The following is a 19,291-nucleotide window of genomic DNA, read 5'->3' on the forward strand; positions in this document are numbered from 1 at the left end:
GATCTTTGGTTCCATTTTTATTGAGGTTATCTCGTTACACCTCTTCATCATTTGTACTTGCTGTTATTTGTCATCTCAATGGAAAGTTGGACATTCATGCCATTCATGCTCCAACTTGAGGGGGAGTGTTAAATATTTACTGGAGGAATCAATGGAGGAAAATCTTCCAGTATTGATACTCTTTCCTATTGTTGCAGATTTACTGTTATAATTGTTTTTTAAGGAATCAATGGAGTAAAATATTTCATTATTAATGTTTTCTTTTATTGAAGATACTGGAGGAATTTGTGGAGAAAAATATTTCAGTATTAATGTTATTTGCTATATCTATCTCTTTCCATTCTCATTATTTTTTCTCTTATATAAAAGTATATTCACCATTATATTTAATATGAAAAGAGAGATTATTATAATAAAAGATATGTAACGGCTTTGTGTGCCGTGGACGTAAGTCCTAATGGCTGAACCACGTATATTCTTACTTTGTATTCTTTATACTTTGTTTCTTTATTCAATTTTAACACACATAATTCTATTCAACTGTGATGTCTTTATTGTTCCTTCCTCCTTCCGAATCAGAGAGAGGAAAGAAACAGAAACATGATATCTTGTGCAAATTCTGCATGGACTTGGTGAATGATTGTCCTCCATTAATTGCTTACGTTATAAACTGTTGGAGAGAATTTTAGGCTTCGTTTGGATACACATGAGAGAAAAGAAAGGAAATGATTATGAGAGAAAGAAAAGAAAAGAAATGATCGCTATAATTTATATTCATGTTTGGATAAATAGGAGAGAAAAGAAAGGAATTGGCAATATTGTTGTTTGGATAACACAAAGGAGAGAAAAGAAGGGAAATGATAATAATAAAATTACCATCTTACCCTTTTTGGTAGGGTTAGTAGGGTAAAATCATTTCAACCTCCCTAATCGCCTCCATTTCTCTATTTTCGTTCTCACAGATCCTTTTTCTCTCTCTCTCCCTCCAACTGCAAACTACAAAATCTACAAGAATCAGAAGATCAAAACCCATATCGGCATATCATTCCAGATTGTTCCAAAAATCAAAACCCATATCTTTCAAGCTTGCCCCATTCTCTCTGCAACTGCTAACTTGTATGTATGGTTATTTTAAATTTTTTTCAAATATCAACTAATCAAGGTCTATAATTCTTGTTTTGCAACTCTCTCTCTCTCTCTGCAACTGCAAACTACATATATATATATATATTTCAGCCTCCCCGATAGCCTCCATCTCGTTCTTAGCCTCCCTCTCTCTGTAACAGTAAAAATCAAAACCCATATCCGCATATCATTTCAGATTGTTAAAAAATTCAAAACCCATATCTATCAGTTTCCATCACCCGCTGTTCCAGTTCGATCGCCATTCGCAAAGCTTCAGCCGGCTGTCTCTCAACTCTCTTGTCCCTTCTGCAATTTGTTCCATTTCTCTCAAAATCCTTCCAAATCTTGTCAATTTTGGAGGGATTTCAAATGAGCGAGGGATTTGGAGGGACCCAATCATTTCTTTTCTCTCTTATTCTTCCCATCCAAACACCCTTGAAAGAGTTGGTAAAATAATTCAACAGTTAACATTACAAAATTTATAAACATGTTTAAAAATAATTCAATGGTCTATTTGAACTTTTGAAGGCATGAATTTGGCTACAACTTCAATATTAATGGAGATAATTTTAGTCTTTGGGGGTCATAAATCATTCACCAGGTCTAATGGCAGAACTTCCATGTCTGTTTCTTTTTTCTTCTTTTTTTTTTCATCATTATTATTATTTTTCTTTCTTTCTTTGTTACTTAGAATCAAAGATTCAAAATGGGCAAAGAAGTGAAGAATTGTGGCTAGGTTAATTTAAGTAAAGGGGAAGTTTTGAAATTTTATTAAAAAAAACACTCTTTAATAACATTTCTTTGGGAGGTTTGTAAGTTTGTTAATTAGCAGAAAGGTCTAATCTCTAATATAAAAATAAAAAAAATTTAATGTCACAACCTATACAAAATTATTGGACTTTAGGTAGAGGAGAAATAAATTTTTTTGGATCCTCGGTTCGGTTTGGAAAGCTGCGAGAACCCAAATACTTGGATTCGGGTCTCGACGCACAATTCGATCTTTGGACCGTCCCTCATTTTTGTCATCCCTGGGATAAAAGCCGAAACCCTAGTAAAATTTACCTTTCTTCTCCACACTCCGCAGGTAGGCTAAGCACACACAGCCGCCAATTCTTCTTCGAGGGAAGGTAATTGACTACATCCACTGATATAACTTCAATTAAACACACACAGCTCTATGTGATTTTGATCTGCTAGCATAGTTGGATTTGTTCTTCCTCATCTCTCTATATATATCGATGCATGCATATACAATGCTTCCTTTAAACTACAGATTTCACAAACTCACCCCCACAGAGAGTAGAAAAATGAAACTACTGAAACATTTTTGAGATTCAATGCGAATATAGCATTAGGGAGGTGTAGGATGCGATTGAAACAATGTTACATGGTTAAACATTCGGGAAGAACAAATCCACTATGATGTATGCTTATGTGATTGCCTCATTTCCCAAAAAGATTTTTATTTTTAAGAACTATGCTTGCTTTCTTCCTTTTCCGGGTCAATAGATCAGAAAAATGTCACCTATTAGGCTCCGTTATGTTGGTTGTTTGAAACAGCACTTTCTTCGTGTCTCATGAAAATACAAAAATGTTATATTTATATCTTTATGATCATCTATTTCATGTTACTGTATTAGGGTATTATTTTTCATTCCAGCATCATAAGTGTTTTAAATGTTAACCGTTTTCCTAATTTTATACTGTTAGCAAGATTATTTTGTTTTTAGTATACCTTCTGGGTCATCATCATGACATTGGGATCTGGAATATCATGTGATCTAAATGGGATTTATAGTGGAATCCAGTGGCATTCATAAGTTGAAATAGTGTTCATTTGTTCATATAGAATTGGGTGAGAATGGTGCTAGAACTATATGACCATGCCAAAATTGTTATATCCTAAAAGGCCATTTCAAGTAATCCACTGTATATGTCTTTTACGTATGGCCTTATCTGAATTATGTTGTGCATAGAGTAGAGTAGCTCTTGTTGGGTTTAATTAAAATTAAATTTACAAGGTAAAGGTGTTCAAACATTGTGGGCATAGTGTTGATTGTGTCTAGGTCGCACTTGCTTTTTCCAAATTTCATAGACCAGCTGTGGTAATCAATGCCCGGGATACAATGCAAAGAGATAAGATATTTGATTCTATCCGCTCACAAAAATTTTGACGTAAATTATTAACATCTTAGAGTAAAATCATATCTCTGTTGTTCTGCACCACCTAAGCATTGTCATGCCAGGAATGGACTTTCACTTGGTCATTTTCTTGAAAGCCTTTGAGGTCCAATTTTTCATGGCTACATGCAGAAGTGGGGACTATGCATCTTACATAGATCATTCATGAACCAATACATTTTTTATTATGTGCTTAGCAAGTTTGATTTTTTTTTTTTTTCTCTAATTTTATGAGGATTTTATTGACCTTTTGTGAAAAATAGATTCACTCTTTATCAAAACCCAATCACCTAGGTGGTGAAGCACCATCCAAGGATGGGATTTTAGTGTCTCTTTCTTATCACTCAATTGCCATGAATGTAGAGTGGGAGGGTCGAGTTTGGATGTACCTCAGGGTCTAGACGGCCTCCAAATTATTTTCTGTAGGGGTTAGGTGCTTTTAACATCTCTATATAGTTTTTTTTTTTTTTTTTTTTGGTGCGAACTTTGAGTTGCTATTTTAAGTTTCAAGTAGCTCCGGATTGGTGGCAAGGAGTCTCTTTGCTAAAAAATGTGATCACAGTATCAGGAAGGATGAAGCCAGTATGAGAAGCAAGAAAGTGGTTCGGGGATTGGGTTTTCATGAGTATATTCTATTTTAGACAACGTTCCAACAAGAACTTCTATTGTATGTGGGATTGGCTAAAATCTTTCTCCCATTATATCGAATCCCATGGATTCACTTTCAAATCTCAAATCCACTGAATCGTTGCACTATTTATGTCGCTAAGTTTTACCTCACCAATTTTTTTTCAAAGATCTGCAGTATTCACAGGATGCCACAAATACAACATTTGACTCTTAGTTTGTCGTTGTTTTGGGCAGGAAGTGTTAAACACGTTGACAAGAGAACATAATTTCAAATTGGTTTTAATGTGCACGCGTTCTTGTGAAGTAATTAGAGTGTATCCATTGGTGTTGTGGTGGTTTTTGTTTCTGTTGTGACATTTCTCAGCCTTTGGGCGATTGCTTCAATGCTCAACTTCGACTTCTTTTTTTTTTTAATAAATGTTTTTAGACTTTTTTTTTTTTTTTGCGAGTGTGTGTGTGTTTTAAGATTTTGTTGAGGGGCCTTTGCCTAGTGCAGTGGTAAAATGGTTGGGCTGTCACGAGAGCATGGTTCGAATCTTGAATCAGTTACTTTGTGCAAATAATGCTAAAGATTAGGTCTGTATCCCATCTACTCCTTCGAGCACCCTCGATTAATGGGGATCACACTCACACTGGTTAATGACCCATAACATTTTTTCACTCATCTTACAGTAAGTAGTGGAAGATAGTTTTAAATAAATGAAGTATCCACATTGAATGTGATTGTATTGTTGTTTTGTGGGTCCTGGTCCATTAATGGACAAATGGTAGTCATTATATTTAAATATGTTAAATGATTGCTGAATTTATTGTCCATTGGAACTGAAATTTGATTTCCATTTAAAGAGTGATCTCATATAAAATTTAATGTAGTTACATTTTATCTGTGTTTGACCTTTATCTGGATGATGTTATGCAGTTTAATTTCTATTATGTTCTGTTCTCGCAATTCTTTGATGAATAAAACATAATTTGTAGTTAATTTACTCAAAAGGTCACTGGAAATCATTTCAAGAACATTATATTACGTGATTTTAGTTGCATGTTGAGCAGTATTTATTTTTGCTTGAACTTCCTCAAACCTTTTCAGAGATATGTATAGTTTGGTGCACTTAAACTTTGATATCTTAGCCACAGTTTTATGGCACCTAGATATACAAGCTTGGATAAGCATTTTATTCTCATGGAATGTTTGATGCTATTTAAAACAAATTAACGAGTCCCTTACAGGCAACAACAATCTTTGAGCAGTACTCTATTCTTGATATATTGGATGGGCAATGTATATGTAATCCTTGAATTAGTAGAACATTAGATAACCATGGAGGGCCAAAACTTATGCTCCCTGTTTTCTTGAGGTGTATATTGCCTTGACAAATATATGTTTGATTTTTGAAATTTACCAATTAATCTTTTGCTGTAATTTTTCCAGTATGAGAGTTAGTGTCTTGAATGATGCTCTTAAGAGCATGTACAATGCAGAGAAGAGGGGGAAACGTCAGGTTATGATCAGACCGTCCTCAAAAGTGATTATCAAGTTTCTTCTGGTCATGCAGAAGCATGGTTTGCCCTGTTGCATTCATTCCTCTCCATCAGTTGAATTATTTTTTCTATCAAAATTTGAACTAAATCTGATGACATTTTTATATGTAAATGTATTTTTAATTTCGGTTTTCAATTGATTTTGTAGGTTATATTGGAGAGTTTGAGTATGTTGATGATCATAGATCTGGAAAAATCGTGGTTGAATTGAATGGAAGGCTGAACAAATGTGGGGTTATTAGTCCTCGTTTTGACGTAGGGGTCAAAGAAATTGAACCTTGGACTGCAAGGCTGCTCCCCTCTAGACAGGTAAGCTTTAAAAACTACGGAGTACTTGTTATATGTTATTTGATTAATTTCTTATTCATTGAACATTGAAACTAGAAATTGAAAGGAAAAACTAAATTTGACTGGTGGGGAAACAATTAAAGAATTAGAGAAAAATATGTTATTATCTATTTTGAACCATTCTGAATACCAGAGGAATTTGTAAATTTAAATCCCTTGAAATGCCGAATATATCACTTTTTTTTTCTTCTTTAGCTTCATTTGTTTCTCACTGAATGATATGGTGATTGATGCATGACAAATCTGCAGTTTGGTTATATTGTGCTGACAACATCTGCTGGCATAATGGATCATGAAGAAGCTAGGAGAAAGAATGTTGGTGGAAAAGTGCTTGGCTTCTTTTACTAAGCAGAAATTTTGAAGGATTGTTTTTGGAACTTTTGGCTCAGTTTGTTAACCCTTTTATGAAAAAATTATGTTCTATGTTGGAGGTGGTTTCCATTTGGGATTTGGATTGTTTTTGTTTTTTGTGTTCTTGGTTTGAGTACTATCCTAAAACTCGTTGAATTTGCTAGTTGCTAAAATCTTGCGTTCTTACAAATATATATATATTTATATATATATTTTTTGGGTGATTATGTTTCTTAATACAAGAACTATGAACTGGTGGGGTGCTGAAAAATCCCAGCCTTTCGGAAAATGAGCTGCTTCGATCAGATCAGGGAAAAAAAAAGGTTTTTTGTGATAGCAGTGTAAAGCAGTCACTTTCTTTTACGAACATTGCCTTTTCGAGTTCTTAGCTTAACTCAATTCAACTCAACATAGTGTGGTTAAAATTCTTCTTTTACCTTTTTGTTTTGTCTATAGGCTAACCTTAATTATACCTTACACTGTCGGTTGTTTTCTTAGTATCTGAATCCAGTTTAGTTTGTCTTTCTTTTCCTCAGCCTTCCCATAATGTAAGTCCTGTCAATCTTCTCAATGGTGTTGATTTCATCTTTGATGCACATAGCCAAATCATCTTTGGTTTTCAATGGGTTTTACTATCACCCTATCAGGAATATATTGGGTTCTAGTTTTGTTGTTTTCTTCCTACTACACATCTATCTTAACCTCGCATTCTGGTCACGCATATTAGAACTTTTTTTTATTCATACAACATTTTGTCCTATAAAACATGGCTCGTTTACATTTAATTTACTCTGTTGTACAGTATTAGTTCAGATTTGATAGTCATCTATTGCGTTGGAAGCAAGCCCAGCTGTCCTGTAAATAATCCACATCAACCAGTGGAGAAACAGACAATTTAAAATCTCTGATGGAGAGATTTTGGTGGTCATGCATCTCAACCGTAGTTGTTTAAACCACTCGCTTCTTGTCCCTGGCTTGATTTTGGTGTTCATGCATCTCAACCGTTGTTGTTTAAACCACTCTCTTCTTGTCCCCTTGTGTGAATGGTAGTTGAACTGTGCTTATTCCTTATTTGAAATGACCTTGCCGTGCTAGGGAAATAGGAGTGTTGAAATGTCCATGGTCAAGTATTTTTTACCTCTTGGGTTGTATTTGCTATCTTATTAGGTTCAACCGCAACAGTTGTTCGGAACGCACACACCATTCCGACCCGACTGGTGGTCAGAATTTCTTCGAATATGTCCTTGAATTCATTGGAGATGTGATATGGTCCTTGGGTTGTTCCCTTTATTGGAACTATGTTTCTATTTATTTTTGTTTCTAATTGGTAATCATGTTGTTAACCCGTTGAGAGTTAGCTGCACACGCTAATCATGCATGCGTTTACTTCTTCAGTCATTCAAATTGCTGACTTGAAACACTATTAAGAAGAATGCAAAATTTTAGGAAAGTATTTGACTTAAAAAATACGTGAAAAGATTAGGAAGAATAAAAAAGTAAAAACTTGGAAAGTAAATTGTTGTGTCATTTTTTATTTTATTTTTATTTTTTTATCATTTAAAGGGAAAAACAGAAAATCATTAGGCTGACGAGAAATTAGTGGATGTTATGATTGTAAAAGCATTTTTGAGTATGGGATTGGATCTCAAAAAATCTCTCGGCATGAATGTTTTTTTGTCATGAAATCTCTAATTGACCATTTGAAATAGGCCCACTGGCCCAGTAATAATTAAAGAAAAAGAGAAATTCTAGTGGATTTGGTGTACATTAATGGAGACAATTAATGGATTTTAAGTAGGATTCATTTTGCTTGATATGGCCTATGAATCTTCAAAAGTCTATGATGAATAATTATACAAAGAAAAAGAAAAAGAAAAAAGAAAAAGACGCTAGAGGACTATTATTGAGGTTGGCCATGATCATTTAATGAAGTGAAAGAGAAGATAATGTATAGGAAAAGAAAAATCATTTATCAAGCAAACAAACAAGAGAGAAAAAGTAAATATGAGTGAAGGCAAAGTCCCTTCTAATCATTTTTGAAAAATAATATTTTATCTTTCTTATTTTCTTTGCTTTTCCTTTGACTCTGTTTTCTTTCCTTAATTCTTTCTTATTCCTTCAGTCAGGAAATCCTCGACCAAATGAAATGTTAGGCTCTTCATCATCAATCAACTAAATTTTTTTCTAATATAAATGGTGATGTTTATTGTTTTTTTTCTCATACACCCTCTACTTTTTTTTTTTCTCTTTTTTTTTTTTAATAATTTTTTTGTCAAGTGGCTATCGGAAAACTTGCCATAGCATGAACACTAGACATAACACAGAAAACACATACACAACATATATAAAAGCTCCACAATGGCTCTAATAATCCTTCCTCAGTACAACAACCAAAATTAAAACATATTAAAAGATGCAAACAAAATTATCACTTTAAACAAAAAAAAAACAAATATATATATATATCTTAACTGATATGCTTGAAATGCATATTGCCAAAGGATCTTCAGTTGCCCAATTGATCTCAAATGAATATCAATTGAATGACCACCATAAACTCGTTCATCATCCTCGTCATCACCACCGCGGCCATGGCCGGTATCAGACCCCGTCAGAACCTCATGTTGGACTTGCAGTTGGTACCCAAACAGGGGGTGATGGAGGAGGAGGGATGGATGATCCCTAAGAGAGAGAGAGTCGCTAAGCAGTTTATTAACTTTTAAAAAGGTAGGGTTTGGGTTAGTGGGGGGAGGATCTTCTAAGCATATGCTTCAAGCATTACCTTGGTTGCCATTCTTTTTTCATAGCCTGATCCTTATGTTTTATGCTCTGTAAAGAGAACTTTTAATTTAATCAAAAGTTGTTCACTAGGGTCACTCTCTCTTTGCAATTTCTCATTTTGCAGTTGTTGCAACAGGGATATATTCATTCTGATTGGTGGGCTGCCATGAAAGGTTGGTAATAGTCGACTAATGCAACCCACTAACATGTCTAGTTTTTGGCAAAAGATTAAACTTTAAGTTGGCCCAATTATTTCATTTGGTAACAAACTGGTCATTATTTATTATCCAAAGTTACAATAATCTTTCTAAACAAAAAAAAAAAAAGAAAAAGAAAAAGAAAAGAATAATGATTCTTGGATCGAAGACTTCACCCAAAAAAATTGCATCCAATGGATACATATTGTTCTGCCGAAGGCTTCCATTTAGTATTATCCAAAAGTAAAAGGTTCAAATTTCAAAGAGGTTTCAAGGACTCGACAGGTTTTGCTTTAGTTTCACACTCAAAAAATACTTTAAAAAAATTTAGAAAGCTGAAAATTATTAGCAGATAATTATAAAAGATAGTTTTTTTTTTGCAAATAAATCTTTTTTGAACTGAGTTTTTCAGAAAACAATTTAGAAACTATTAACCAAGCAGATTTTTTTTTTACAGTTTTATGGTTTACAAAAATATTCTTTAAACTAAGCCAAGCAGGTCCTACGTATCCAAAAGTAAACTATGAAGTATTTTAAGAGGTCCGACACCACTACCGTCCACATTGTCAAAGTAAGTGTTGGTTTTATTTGCAACATAAACTTAAAAAAATTAAAATATAATAAAAAATGAAAGAGGGAAAAAAAAAAATCCACCACAGCTTTAATCAAGTCTGCATTGATTGTTTATTCTAATGTCGTAGTTTTTGTCCATGTGCCATTATGATGCTGTAGATCTAACATACATGTTTGTTGCCATTTATGCTATATTTGCAATGCATTAGTCGGTTAGCATGGATTCTTTTCTTATACAATGCACCAATCATGAGCTATATAATAAACAGTTTGGCATTTTCAAATGAAAAACTATCTATAATCTCTCTCTCTCTCTCACACACACACACACAATCATGCTTCATTAAACAAGCTGCCCAAATTGGATTTTCATATGAAGCAGCAATAATGCCTTTTTGTGAGTGTTAAAAGAATGTATGCTAGTTTGACCTCAAATCGTGCTAGTGCATGTATAAACTTACACACAAGTGAACGTGGGCTAATCTAGTGATTTAACATTAATATTTGATTGATAATTTCTCATCACATTCATTTGTCTCCACTAATTGCATCAGATGGATGGCCTCTCCAGTCTCCATTTGGTTACTTTGTTCACTTTAAATACCATTGTTTCAAAATTTAACAAGGGTAGCAAATTATTTAATTTTTTTTTTTTTTAATCGGTCATCATACCACAAAAGAAAAAGAAAGAAAAAAAAAAAAACTACTAAACAATGAAATATATCCTTGACCTATTCTTGCATTTAATTGAATTGTTCTAGAGATCAATATTCTTGAGAATATGGAAGATTTCTTTTTTTTTTTTTTTTTTAATCTTAAACGCGCAACACTCTGGCATGTTGAACATTCCCTGTATTAAAAATGTTAAATATATCAAATTAATAAATTGGTATGTCAATATATATATATATATATATATTTTATCAATTTGGTCCACTATAATTATTCTCAAATTACTATCAGACTGGACTTGTAGGCTGCTACATCTACAACCGTGTGGACTTGTAGGCTGGCAGCGCATGGTGGGTTGTGATTAGATGTTAACCGACTTGATGCTCTTATACATAATTGAATTATTCAAGCATTACACTGGATAAACCCTTTTGTAAGAATGTTTTCTATCAACAAATCATGTTGTGGTGGGTTTGTGATTAGATGTTACCGACTTGATGTTACTTGTTTCTGTAGCATATGACAGTTGTCCCTCAATGATTTGAGACCAGATCTGTTGCAGGGAGTAGGACGCCAGCTCAGGGACCCAATTTTTTTAGTATTGTATACCAAATATAACTTCACTTCTCCATTTTCAAAGAGGTAGAGGGAATTTGAACTGGAACAAACAAATGTGTTTTTTTTTTTTTTTTTTTTTTTTCTAAAATAAAATAAAATATTTGAACAGAACATGTAAATTTTTGACATGATAAACCTTTTTTTTTTTTTTTTTTTTGCCTCATGTAGCTGAGATTAATTCCCTAGACAATCTATTCTTATGAAAAAAAAAAAAAAATGACAAAGTTTTGTTGCAGGACATTACTTATTAAAATCGCACAAAATCGAATCATGTTTATAGCATGAGTAATTTTATTGGCAAAGAGATTATATTCTTATGAGATAGTGACAAGAATTTTGTTTTAGGACATTAATTATTATAATTGTATAAAATCGATCTATATTTGCAGCATTAGTATGTTATTGGCGAAATGATAAACTTAATTGGATGGTTTTTTTTTTTTTTTTTAAAACATACTTAATTGGACGTTTGATCACTCCTAATTGTGTATTAACCGATATGGAACATTTGGCCTTTGAACGAAATCAAAGTTTCATACTCTTGCCTTTAAAAGTGGCCTTGAGTATTAACACTAGATAAGTTTAAGATTAAAAAATTAATGTATTAATGTATTAAAAAAAAAAAAGATTCAACAACGGACCAAGGACCAAGACTGTGTCTAATGTACTTCTTTCAAAAGTTAAAATGTGGCAGGGAGCACCTGAATTTTCCTACTTAACGAGCAGAGTGGAAAAAAAGGGCCTCTCTCTCTCTCGACTTGTAGATTTGCTAGCGTACGCGGGGGGAGAAATCGGCGCACGCTGAAAAAGGTAAAAGGGGCTGTGCGCATCATAGCCAAGCCACCATCGTAGGTCGGACGGCGAACGATCAAGCTGTCTCTTATTTGGTATAAACCTTCTCTCTCTAAAACTTACATGGCTCTTCAGTTCTGATCGACTTCTGTTACTTTGTCTCTCTTTATTTTTTCGTGTTTTGTATATTCTTGTCTTGAATCTGATTTTGATGTATTGTCGTTGGTTGATTACATACAAAGAGGTATATATATAATTTATTTATATATATATTTCTTAGGTTTTTGAATCGGTTCTTCAATGGCCGCTCCACCTACAAGGGCTCGAGCTGACTACGATTACCTCATAAAGCTCCTCCTGATCGGCGATAGCGGTACAGTGAGAACATTTTGAATTTTCATCTTCATTGTCTTCGCAATTCGTTCATTTGTACGGATCCAGTGTCTGAATTTGAAATTTGGAATCTTTTGACATTGACATGATAGAATGGGGTTGTTAAGATTGCTTTTTGTTTGAAGTTTGTTGTATTTAGGTATTAAAAATTCCATTTTTCAAACAGATCTGGTTGGATTCAAATGCTTTTGACCTAATTTATACTCCTATTTGAGGCATTTGGGGTTGGATTCTCAATTAGTAAACAATATTAAACATAATTGCTTACTCATGAGTAGTATGCAATTTGGTTCATCAAGGCGATGCAATGTTGATCAGTAATGACATAATCTTAACATTCGTTCACTTTCCTTACCTGTTGGAGTTTTATCTGTAAAAAGGCCATATTATTTCTACAACTTCCATGTTTGGCCATCCTTGGTTTTTTGCTTCATTTTGCATTTATTGTACCTTTGTTGTGCGCAAATTCTTGCCGGCTTCCGTTGCATTATTTTCTTGTTCTGTTTTGTCACTGACTGTGTGTGTGTCACCTGACAGAATGTCTGTCTCTTTATGGATACAAAAATTGCACAAATGTGAAGTATACATAATTTTTGTTTAATGTGTTGAAGGTTAGGAGCTGAGGTTAGAAGAGAACTGAAACAACTGATGTTTAAGTTTTTTTTTTCTTTTTGTTTTTTTTTTAATCTTTGGAAATCTTTGTAGATCTTCTTTAAAAAGTCATCCGGTACTCTCTCTTATGTAGAGTATGGTGGACTTTATTCTATAGTTTTCCAGGCCTAGACACTGGGCTCTTTGGAGGGGTGTGGTTTCTTTACTGGGCATATATATACTTCTCATCCGCACAGTAACGTACTTCTTTGGAACTCATGTCATGCTCCCTATTACAAAAGTGGTGCAATATTTCATGCTTTTAGACTCTTAAACCGGGGCAACTGAAGCTTTACACGGAGATGTTCTGTGCCATGATAGGTTTTTTTGGGTCCTCTGGCTTTTCTTTGCTTGTGTTTAGTGTGGAATAAGAATTAATATGTCAAATTGAAAAATGTTTAAAAAAGTCATTTATCAAAAGACAAGATCGACAAATGTAGTATAATTTTTTCTAAGAACCTATAAGGGCTGCTTCTCAAATATATGTCAGTATATGGTTGGAGGTGTGCCAGTTATGTTTTTAAGCTTTTTAATTTTGCTTGAAACTATGCCTTACGCAATTAGATAATGAAAATTGTGGGTCAAGAATACGCATGCAGGGAGACAATAACAAGCCATTGGTGCTTTATGTTATCGTAACTCATGCATGTTTTATTTCTTTGTGCCATCATGTAACATGCATTGACAGAACAGAGTGACAGAACTTTGTGCATAAAAACTAAGGTTTTTGAAGTTTTGATTCTTTCCTGTCTCAAAATTCATGTGAGTACAGAACAGAGTGACTCTAATTTCTCAGTTTGTACATCTAAGCTGGTGTAGAAATTATTTTCTATTTTTTTGGTTTGCTAGTCTACTTTTCCTTTTATTTTATTTTATTTTATTTTTTTCATTCTCCCTCAGTTTTTTTTTTTTTGGGTTTTGGTTTTGGTTTTTGTTTTTGTTTGTTTGTTTTGTGTTTGGGCAAGGAGATCCACGGCCATGTGTTTTTGTGTGTGTGTGTGTTTTTTCCATATTTTTCACAACAACAATTGCAAGCCTTTTGGAATAAATATTTATTTTCCAAGTCATGCTTGCTGGCACTTGAACTCGATTATACTAATACATTCTAGAACCAGGAAAGCACACAATACAAAACCGAGTTTAAAAAATTACAGTTGGCACAAAGTGTTCATTCTTTCTCCTTTTTCCATATGAATCTCTGTGGGGTATTTTTGAGGGGATTATCCCTTTCCCTAACTCAGTTGATAATGTTAGACTGGTTATTATTATTATTATTATTTTGATAAGTAAACTGGTTTTTATTTTTTACTGGTTTCTTTTGTAATAACTAAATAAAACAAGTAGGTTCCCACGAAAGTATTTTTCTATATGATACTAATTCTTTGAATCTTCTTTTACTTTCAAACTGTGTTAAAGCTTCGGGTAGTTCATACAGAAATTTTCATATTACATTTTCTTTTTGGGCTCAAAGATCTTAAACTTAACTTTCATAGTTGAATTAGCTATGACTCTTCAAATTTAATGTTCTTTTATATGCTATGCAACTAAGTGTTCTTTTAGTACTCTTCTCATGTTCATTTAGTTATCTACTTTTGAATTTACTAGACTTGTGGTTGCAGTGAGGAATGTTTCTAAATTGTAAGAAGTATAGAGTTCTTTCTTTGAGGATATCATAGATGTAAGATGAAGTGTGGTTCAAGGTTTTTGGATATGGATAAGAGGTGAGCAGCACGAGAGAGAGAGAGAGAGACGGAAGAGAGAAGAGGGGGAAGTGGAGGATGGGAGAATGAAAATAGGGGATTAGAGCGTGTGCTTTCAAACCTCAAGAATTCCAGAAATGAGATCTTGCTTATATAATTGGGCTGGTCCTTACATAGATTTGTAGGGATATCTTAGCACCTAAGACTTGGGCCTATTTTGATTGAAGCATAGCTGGACGTGCTTGTTTTCAGGCTTGTGCTTGTGTGTTTACGTGATCACACTGGCATGTCTACTGCCAGAGGACCTCAAAGTGTGTTGTGTTCAACGCATTTTTTCCTTCCCTAAAAGATCGACACGGTCTCTTCTCTATGTCTGCAAAGATAAACCCTGCCTTCAACTCTTTCCGAAGGTGGCTGTGCTCCAATTAGCCCCCAACTCTATTGATCGAACCAAGAAACCCAAACTTCCAAGAAGAAGTTGCCATTGTGACACAGAGGTCACACCATGATGTTTGTCAAGCTCTTAGAGCTCTCTGGGCTCTACTGCCTACCCTTAACAAGCATCATGCATAGGGTGCATGTGCTTTGGTAGCAGCTTAGGAAGATACCTGAGGTTACAAGATCATGGATATATTAACTTCGGTTTTGGGTCCCCAAATTGGGGTAATTTGTGGTCTAGGCGTTGTTTGGTGTTATGCAGAGCATACAAATCCGTCTTGGGGTGGACCCAAAGGGTGATGCCATATGGCATGATTGGTAGAAAATTTGATATTTGATATGGGATGTGTACACCTTTCTCGGGAACTGCAGAAATCACTCACTAACTATTGTTCTGATCGTAGAGTGATCGTGAGTTACTTCATCCATGTAACAATTTCGTCAAGATGATGAACCATAAATTATCCCCTAAGAAGCATGGAAAGTTTGAAACAAATACAAGTTACAGACATATAGACTGTCAACGAGGGCACAATTATATTCTCCCTCTGTCCCAAAAAGAATGTCCTTTTTGGGAGTAGAAATTTTTAAGGGGACATGTGGGTCATGTATTGTCCCCCAGGAAAGTTACTAACTTGCTCTTTTAAGTTTTGAATATTCAAATTTGAAATTTTAAACTCCAAGGACATATATGGAAAGATGTAAAATATATTGTTTGAAAAAGGAAAGTGGACAATTATTTTGGGACAACCCAAAAAGGAAAAATGGACATTCTTTTAGGGACAGAGGGAGTATATGTGTGTGCGCGTATTATATATAGTAGTGATACTCAATTTTATATATGACAAACATTATTAGACAACAACTATATCAAATATGTTATAATTACAGAGAACATAGAATTTATAAATTATTTACTCATAGTCAACTTTGTCATATAATAAAAAATCATAACAAAGACACCGCAAATATATGCATGAATTTGTGTATGTATGCAGATAAATTCTCCTATTCCCATTCCTGCTTAATTGATAAAAACATATTTACATTTTTTATTTTATTTTTAATATGGTCAAAAAAAATTATATATAAAATTTATATGAACAACCTCTCTGCATGAGGAGGAGGTAAGGCTGCATACATCAAGATTTTTACTTTTATGATTTATTATTTTTTAAAACCATAGCTCTGTTCAAAATTTGTTGGACACATCCTAGCAAGTGTTTGATACGAACAGGGCTCCTTGGAAGTTTGTGCTTCTTAGTGTAGCAGACTACCTGTTGATGGTAAATCCATTAAAGTAAGGTGCACTATCTAATCTTCAAAATAGATACCATGTTTGTTGTGTTGAGTCTGTTGACAAGTGACTAGCATGACTTTTGTTTGCATGGTTGTGTCCAACATTTCATTACCCCTTTAGTGCTATGGCATCTGATGTAATGCAAAAGCTCGTTTAGCCATGGCTGATTATTGTTATGAATTTTTTTGCATTGCGGTAAGTTGCTTTTTGTGGGCATTGTGTTTCCTGACTTGTCTGTTTTTTGGGACCTTTCAATTGGCTTTGGAGTTATAATCATGGACTCATTAGCTTTATGAATTCCCACGTGTCCTGAATTGGCAATATTGTTAGGCTTTATAATGAGAGTGTTTAAATCGTTTATAGATTTAAAGGCAGATTTATAATGAGAGTGTTAAGTCATTTCTAGATTTAAAGGCAGACTTGTTTGTAAGAGAATTTTCATGAATCACCTGATTGAGAAATGATAGTGTTTCTTTTCTTCTTTTTGTACGAGGAGAGAATATAAGCAATTTTTTAGATAATCTTTCTTTTTTATGTTCTTTTTGTTGCTTGTTGATTTTATCTCCTGCTGTACAGATGTAGTTTGGCTTGGATATAAATGCATGTACTATATTCTGATATGAATGTCCATGAATGATTTGATGGATGCTGTAACTTGAATGCTTAACAAATGAAAGCTGTGTAGAGTGTATCTAGGGCTTGTGCCCACCTTGTTCCTCTTCTTTTTGAAAGCATAATGGCAAGTTCTAGTTATGTATAGAGTATGTAATGCACTCATAATTGCAGATAATTTGATGTGATTACATAATCACCCGAGCTTCTTAGATATTTATAACCCAGAATACAGCGGTAGTTTAATTTTTTTCTTTCTATCTACCATTGCAGGTGTCGGTAAGAGTTGTCTTCTTTTGCGTTTCTCTGATGGTTCCTTCACCACTAGTTTTATCACCACCATTGGGTATGCACAACTCTACGCTTAATGTCAGTACTTAGTTTTGGTTTTTAAGAAGTTGTTCTTACCTCTTTGAGATCATTTTTTCTTTTGCAGCATTGATTTTAAAATAAGAACCATTGAGCTTGATGGCAAACGTATCAAACTACAAATCTGGGATACAGCTGGTCAGGAACGGTTCCGGACGATTACAACTGGTACGTCTTGGGGTCTTGCAGACAAGGTAGTTTAATTTTACAATAGGTTAATGTGATGGTAAAATCTGTCTTCTTTATATAAGGTGGCCTATACACATGGTGGAAAGGTTGAAGCTCCATTATTCACCTCAAAAATCTTCCTGACCAACTCTTGCAAATAACCCTTATTTTCTTATGCATTTGCCCCAAAGTAGAGGATATAATTGAATTTTTTTTTTTAGATTTTTTTTTTTTAATTGAATTATGACAATCATTCCACTCGATTAGATAAATTTTGCTTGTAAGCCCTCTCAAACATCCAATCCTTAACATATAAATGATGTTCTAGGCATAGAACCAGGAGAGTTCGTTTCTACATCCTTTGTAATGGTGTATTCCTTTAGTAATTCTTAGATGCAACTTTGTTTTGCTTCTGTAATTCGTCATACTCTATATGTCTTCCGTATCAATTATTTCTATGTCATCAACTTTCCTCCTTTCTTTACATTCTGTTCCAGCTTACTATCGTGGAGCCATGGGTATTTTGCTGGTGTATGATGTCACAGATGAATCATCTTTCAACAGTAAGTTTACTGCCCCACCAATTCCATCATTCTAGATTTAGATTGGCTATAAATTCTTCTTCCATTATTATTGTTGCCGTTGTTGTTGTTAAGTGGCAGCAGAATTGTTGGACTTCTTGTGAGATGAATACTAAGTTAAAGCATTATTTATTTTACTCTAGGTTTTCAGGAACTCTTCTAATTTGATTTTTTCCCCAAAATATGTGCATCATTTACTATTCAATCCCAATGCATTCATTTAATATCATTGATGTGAATGGTTGATAATCTGCCCTGGCTTGCACAAATATATATATAATCAGGTTGTTAGCTTTATGCTGTGTTGCTTTCTCAATTAATTTTTATAGATTTTGATCCTTCCGTTTTCAGACATTAGGAACTGGATTCGCAACATTGAGCAGCATGCTTCTGACAATGTCAACAAGATACTGATAGGAAACAAGGCTGACATGGACGAAAGCAAAAGGGTACAACTTAATTCTGATTTATGAATGGAGCCTACTTTATATAACTTCAATTGTTGGGATTTTAAGTCTACTCTTCTTCTGTTTAGTTTTTCTGCTCACTAATCTGACGATCTTCCCTCATGAAAATATATTTGTAGGCGGTGCCTACCTCCAAGGGCCAAGCTCTTGCTGATGAATATGGCATTAAATTCTTTGAAACTGTAAGTATAATGTGCTGGAATCAACTTAACTAATTAATGAACAATATCCTGCTTGGTAGAAAAATCAAAAATTCCTTTTGATCTTTAAATAAACTGTTTTTTTACTCAGAGTGCAAAGACAAATCTTAACGTGGAGGAAGTTTTCTTTTCAATAGCAAGGGATATAAAACAAAGGCTTGCGGACACCGACACCAAGGCCGAGGTATTATACATAATCATTTACCCTGTTCCCAATAGAAAGTATGTGATTGAAATTACAATCTTGTTGTAAATGCTGAAAGACTAATTTTATTGTGTTGATGCAGCCATCGACAATTAAAATTAATCAACCTGACACTGGGGCTGGTGCCGGTCAACTTGCCCAAAAATCAGCTTGTTGTGGTTCTTAAATGATCAGAATAGTGCAGGATAGAGGGCACGTTCTGGAGGTTACCCTCAGGGGAAAAAAGAAAAAACTAATTGTGATGACAATATGTTGGGTGATTGTAATTTTTCTTGCTGTCATTCTTTCAGAACTTGTTTTAGTGTGTGAAAGGTAGCTCTTGGTATTTGACACATTTATATTGTTTCCTACCATTCTTATGTGTTACCTTGCTATTTTATATTCTTTTGCTTGTTAA

At 34.0% G+C, this 19,291-nt stretch overlaps 2 protein-coding genes across 3 annotated transcripts; both read left to right on the plus strand.

Moving 5' to 3' along the window:
• Positions 1-1,980: 1,980 nt before the first annotated feature.
• Positions 1,981-6,350, plus strand: LOC132307061 (small ribosomal subunit protein uS8-like). The gene is made up of 4 exons (XM_059804718.1): positions 1,981-2,252; positions 5,369-5,499; positions 5,627-5,787; positions 6,076-6,350. The coding sequence occupies exons 1-4, from the start codon at positions 1,996-1,998 to the stop codon at positions 6,172-6,174; spliced, it is 648 nt and encodes a 215-aa protein (XP_059660701.1). The 5' UTR covers positions 1,981-1,995; the 3' UTR covers positions 6,175-6,350.
• Positions 6,351-11,744: 5,394 nt separating this feature from the next.
• Positions 11,745-19,291, plus strand: LOC132307062 (ras-related protein RABE1c). Of its 2 annotated transcripts, none has more exons than XM_059804719.1 (9): positions 11,745-11,905; positions 12,053-12,183; positions 17,178-17,250; positions 17,341-17,441; positions 17,939-18,004; positions 18,374-18,471; positions 18,609-18,671; positions 18,781-18,873; positions 18,977-19,291. In XM_059804719.1, exons 2-9 carry the CDS (start codon positions 12,111-12,113, stop codon positions 19,058-19,060), a joined length of 651 nt encoding a protein of 216 aa, XP_059660702.1. In that variant the 5' UTR covers positions 11,745-11,905; positions 12,053-12,110; the 3' UTR covers positions 19,061-19,291. The 2 variants fall into 2 exon arrangements, with proteins under 2 accessions (XP_059660702.1, XP_059660703.1); XM_059804720.1 differs by having other exon boundaries at positions 12,091-12,183.

Source organism: Cornus florida, unplaced genomic scaffold, assembly GCF_030987335.1.
Source record: "Cornus florida cultivar Cherokee Brave unplaced genomic scaffold, ASM3098733v1 CherokeeBrave_3.0.0_Hap2_Chr05, whole genome shotgun sequence".
NCBI classification, from domain to species: domain Eukaryota; kingdom Viridiplantae; phylum Streptophyta; class Magnoliopsida; order Cornales; family Cornaceae; genus Cornus; species Cornus florida.

Coding starts and splice junctions, on each gene's coding strand:
- LOC132307062 (XM_059804719.1), top strand. CDS start 12,111: ATGGCCGCTCCACCTACAAGGGCTCGAGCTGACTACGATTACCTCATA. Junction 18,005..18,373: donor AGATGAATCATCTTTCAACA/GTAAGTTTACTG, acceptor TTCCGTTTTCAG/ACATTAGGAACTGGATTCGC. Junction 18,472..18,608: donor ACATGGACGAAAGCAAAAGG/GTACAACTTAAT, acceptor ATATATTTGTAG/GCGGTGCCTACCTCCAAGGG.
- LOC132307061 (XM_059804718.1), top strand. CDS start 1,996: ATGTCACAACCTATACAAAATTATTGGACTTTAGGTAGAGGAGAAATA. Junction 2,253..5,368: donor CAATTCTTCTTCGAGGGAAG/GTAATTGACTAC, acceptor TAATTTTTCCAG/TATGAGAGTTAGTGTCTTGA. Junction 5,788..6,075: donor GGCTGCTCCCCTCTAGACAG/GTAAGCTTTAAA, acceptor ACAAATCTGCAG/TTTGGTTATATTGTGCTGAC.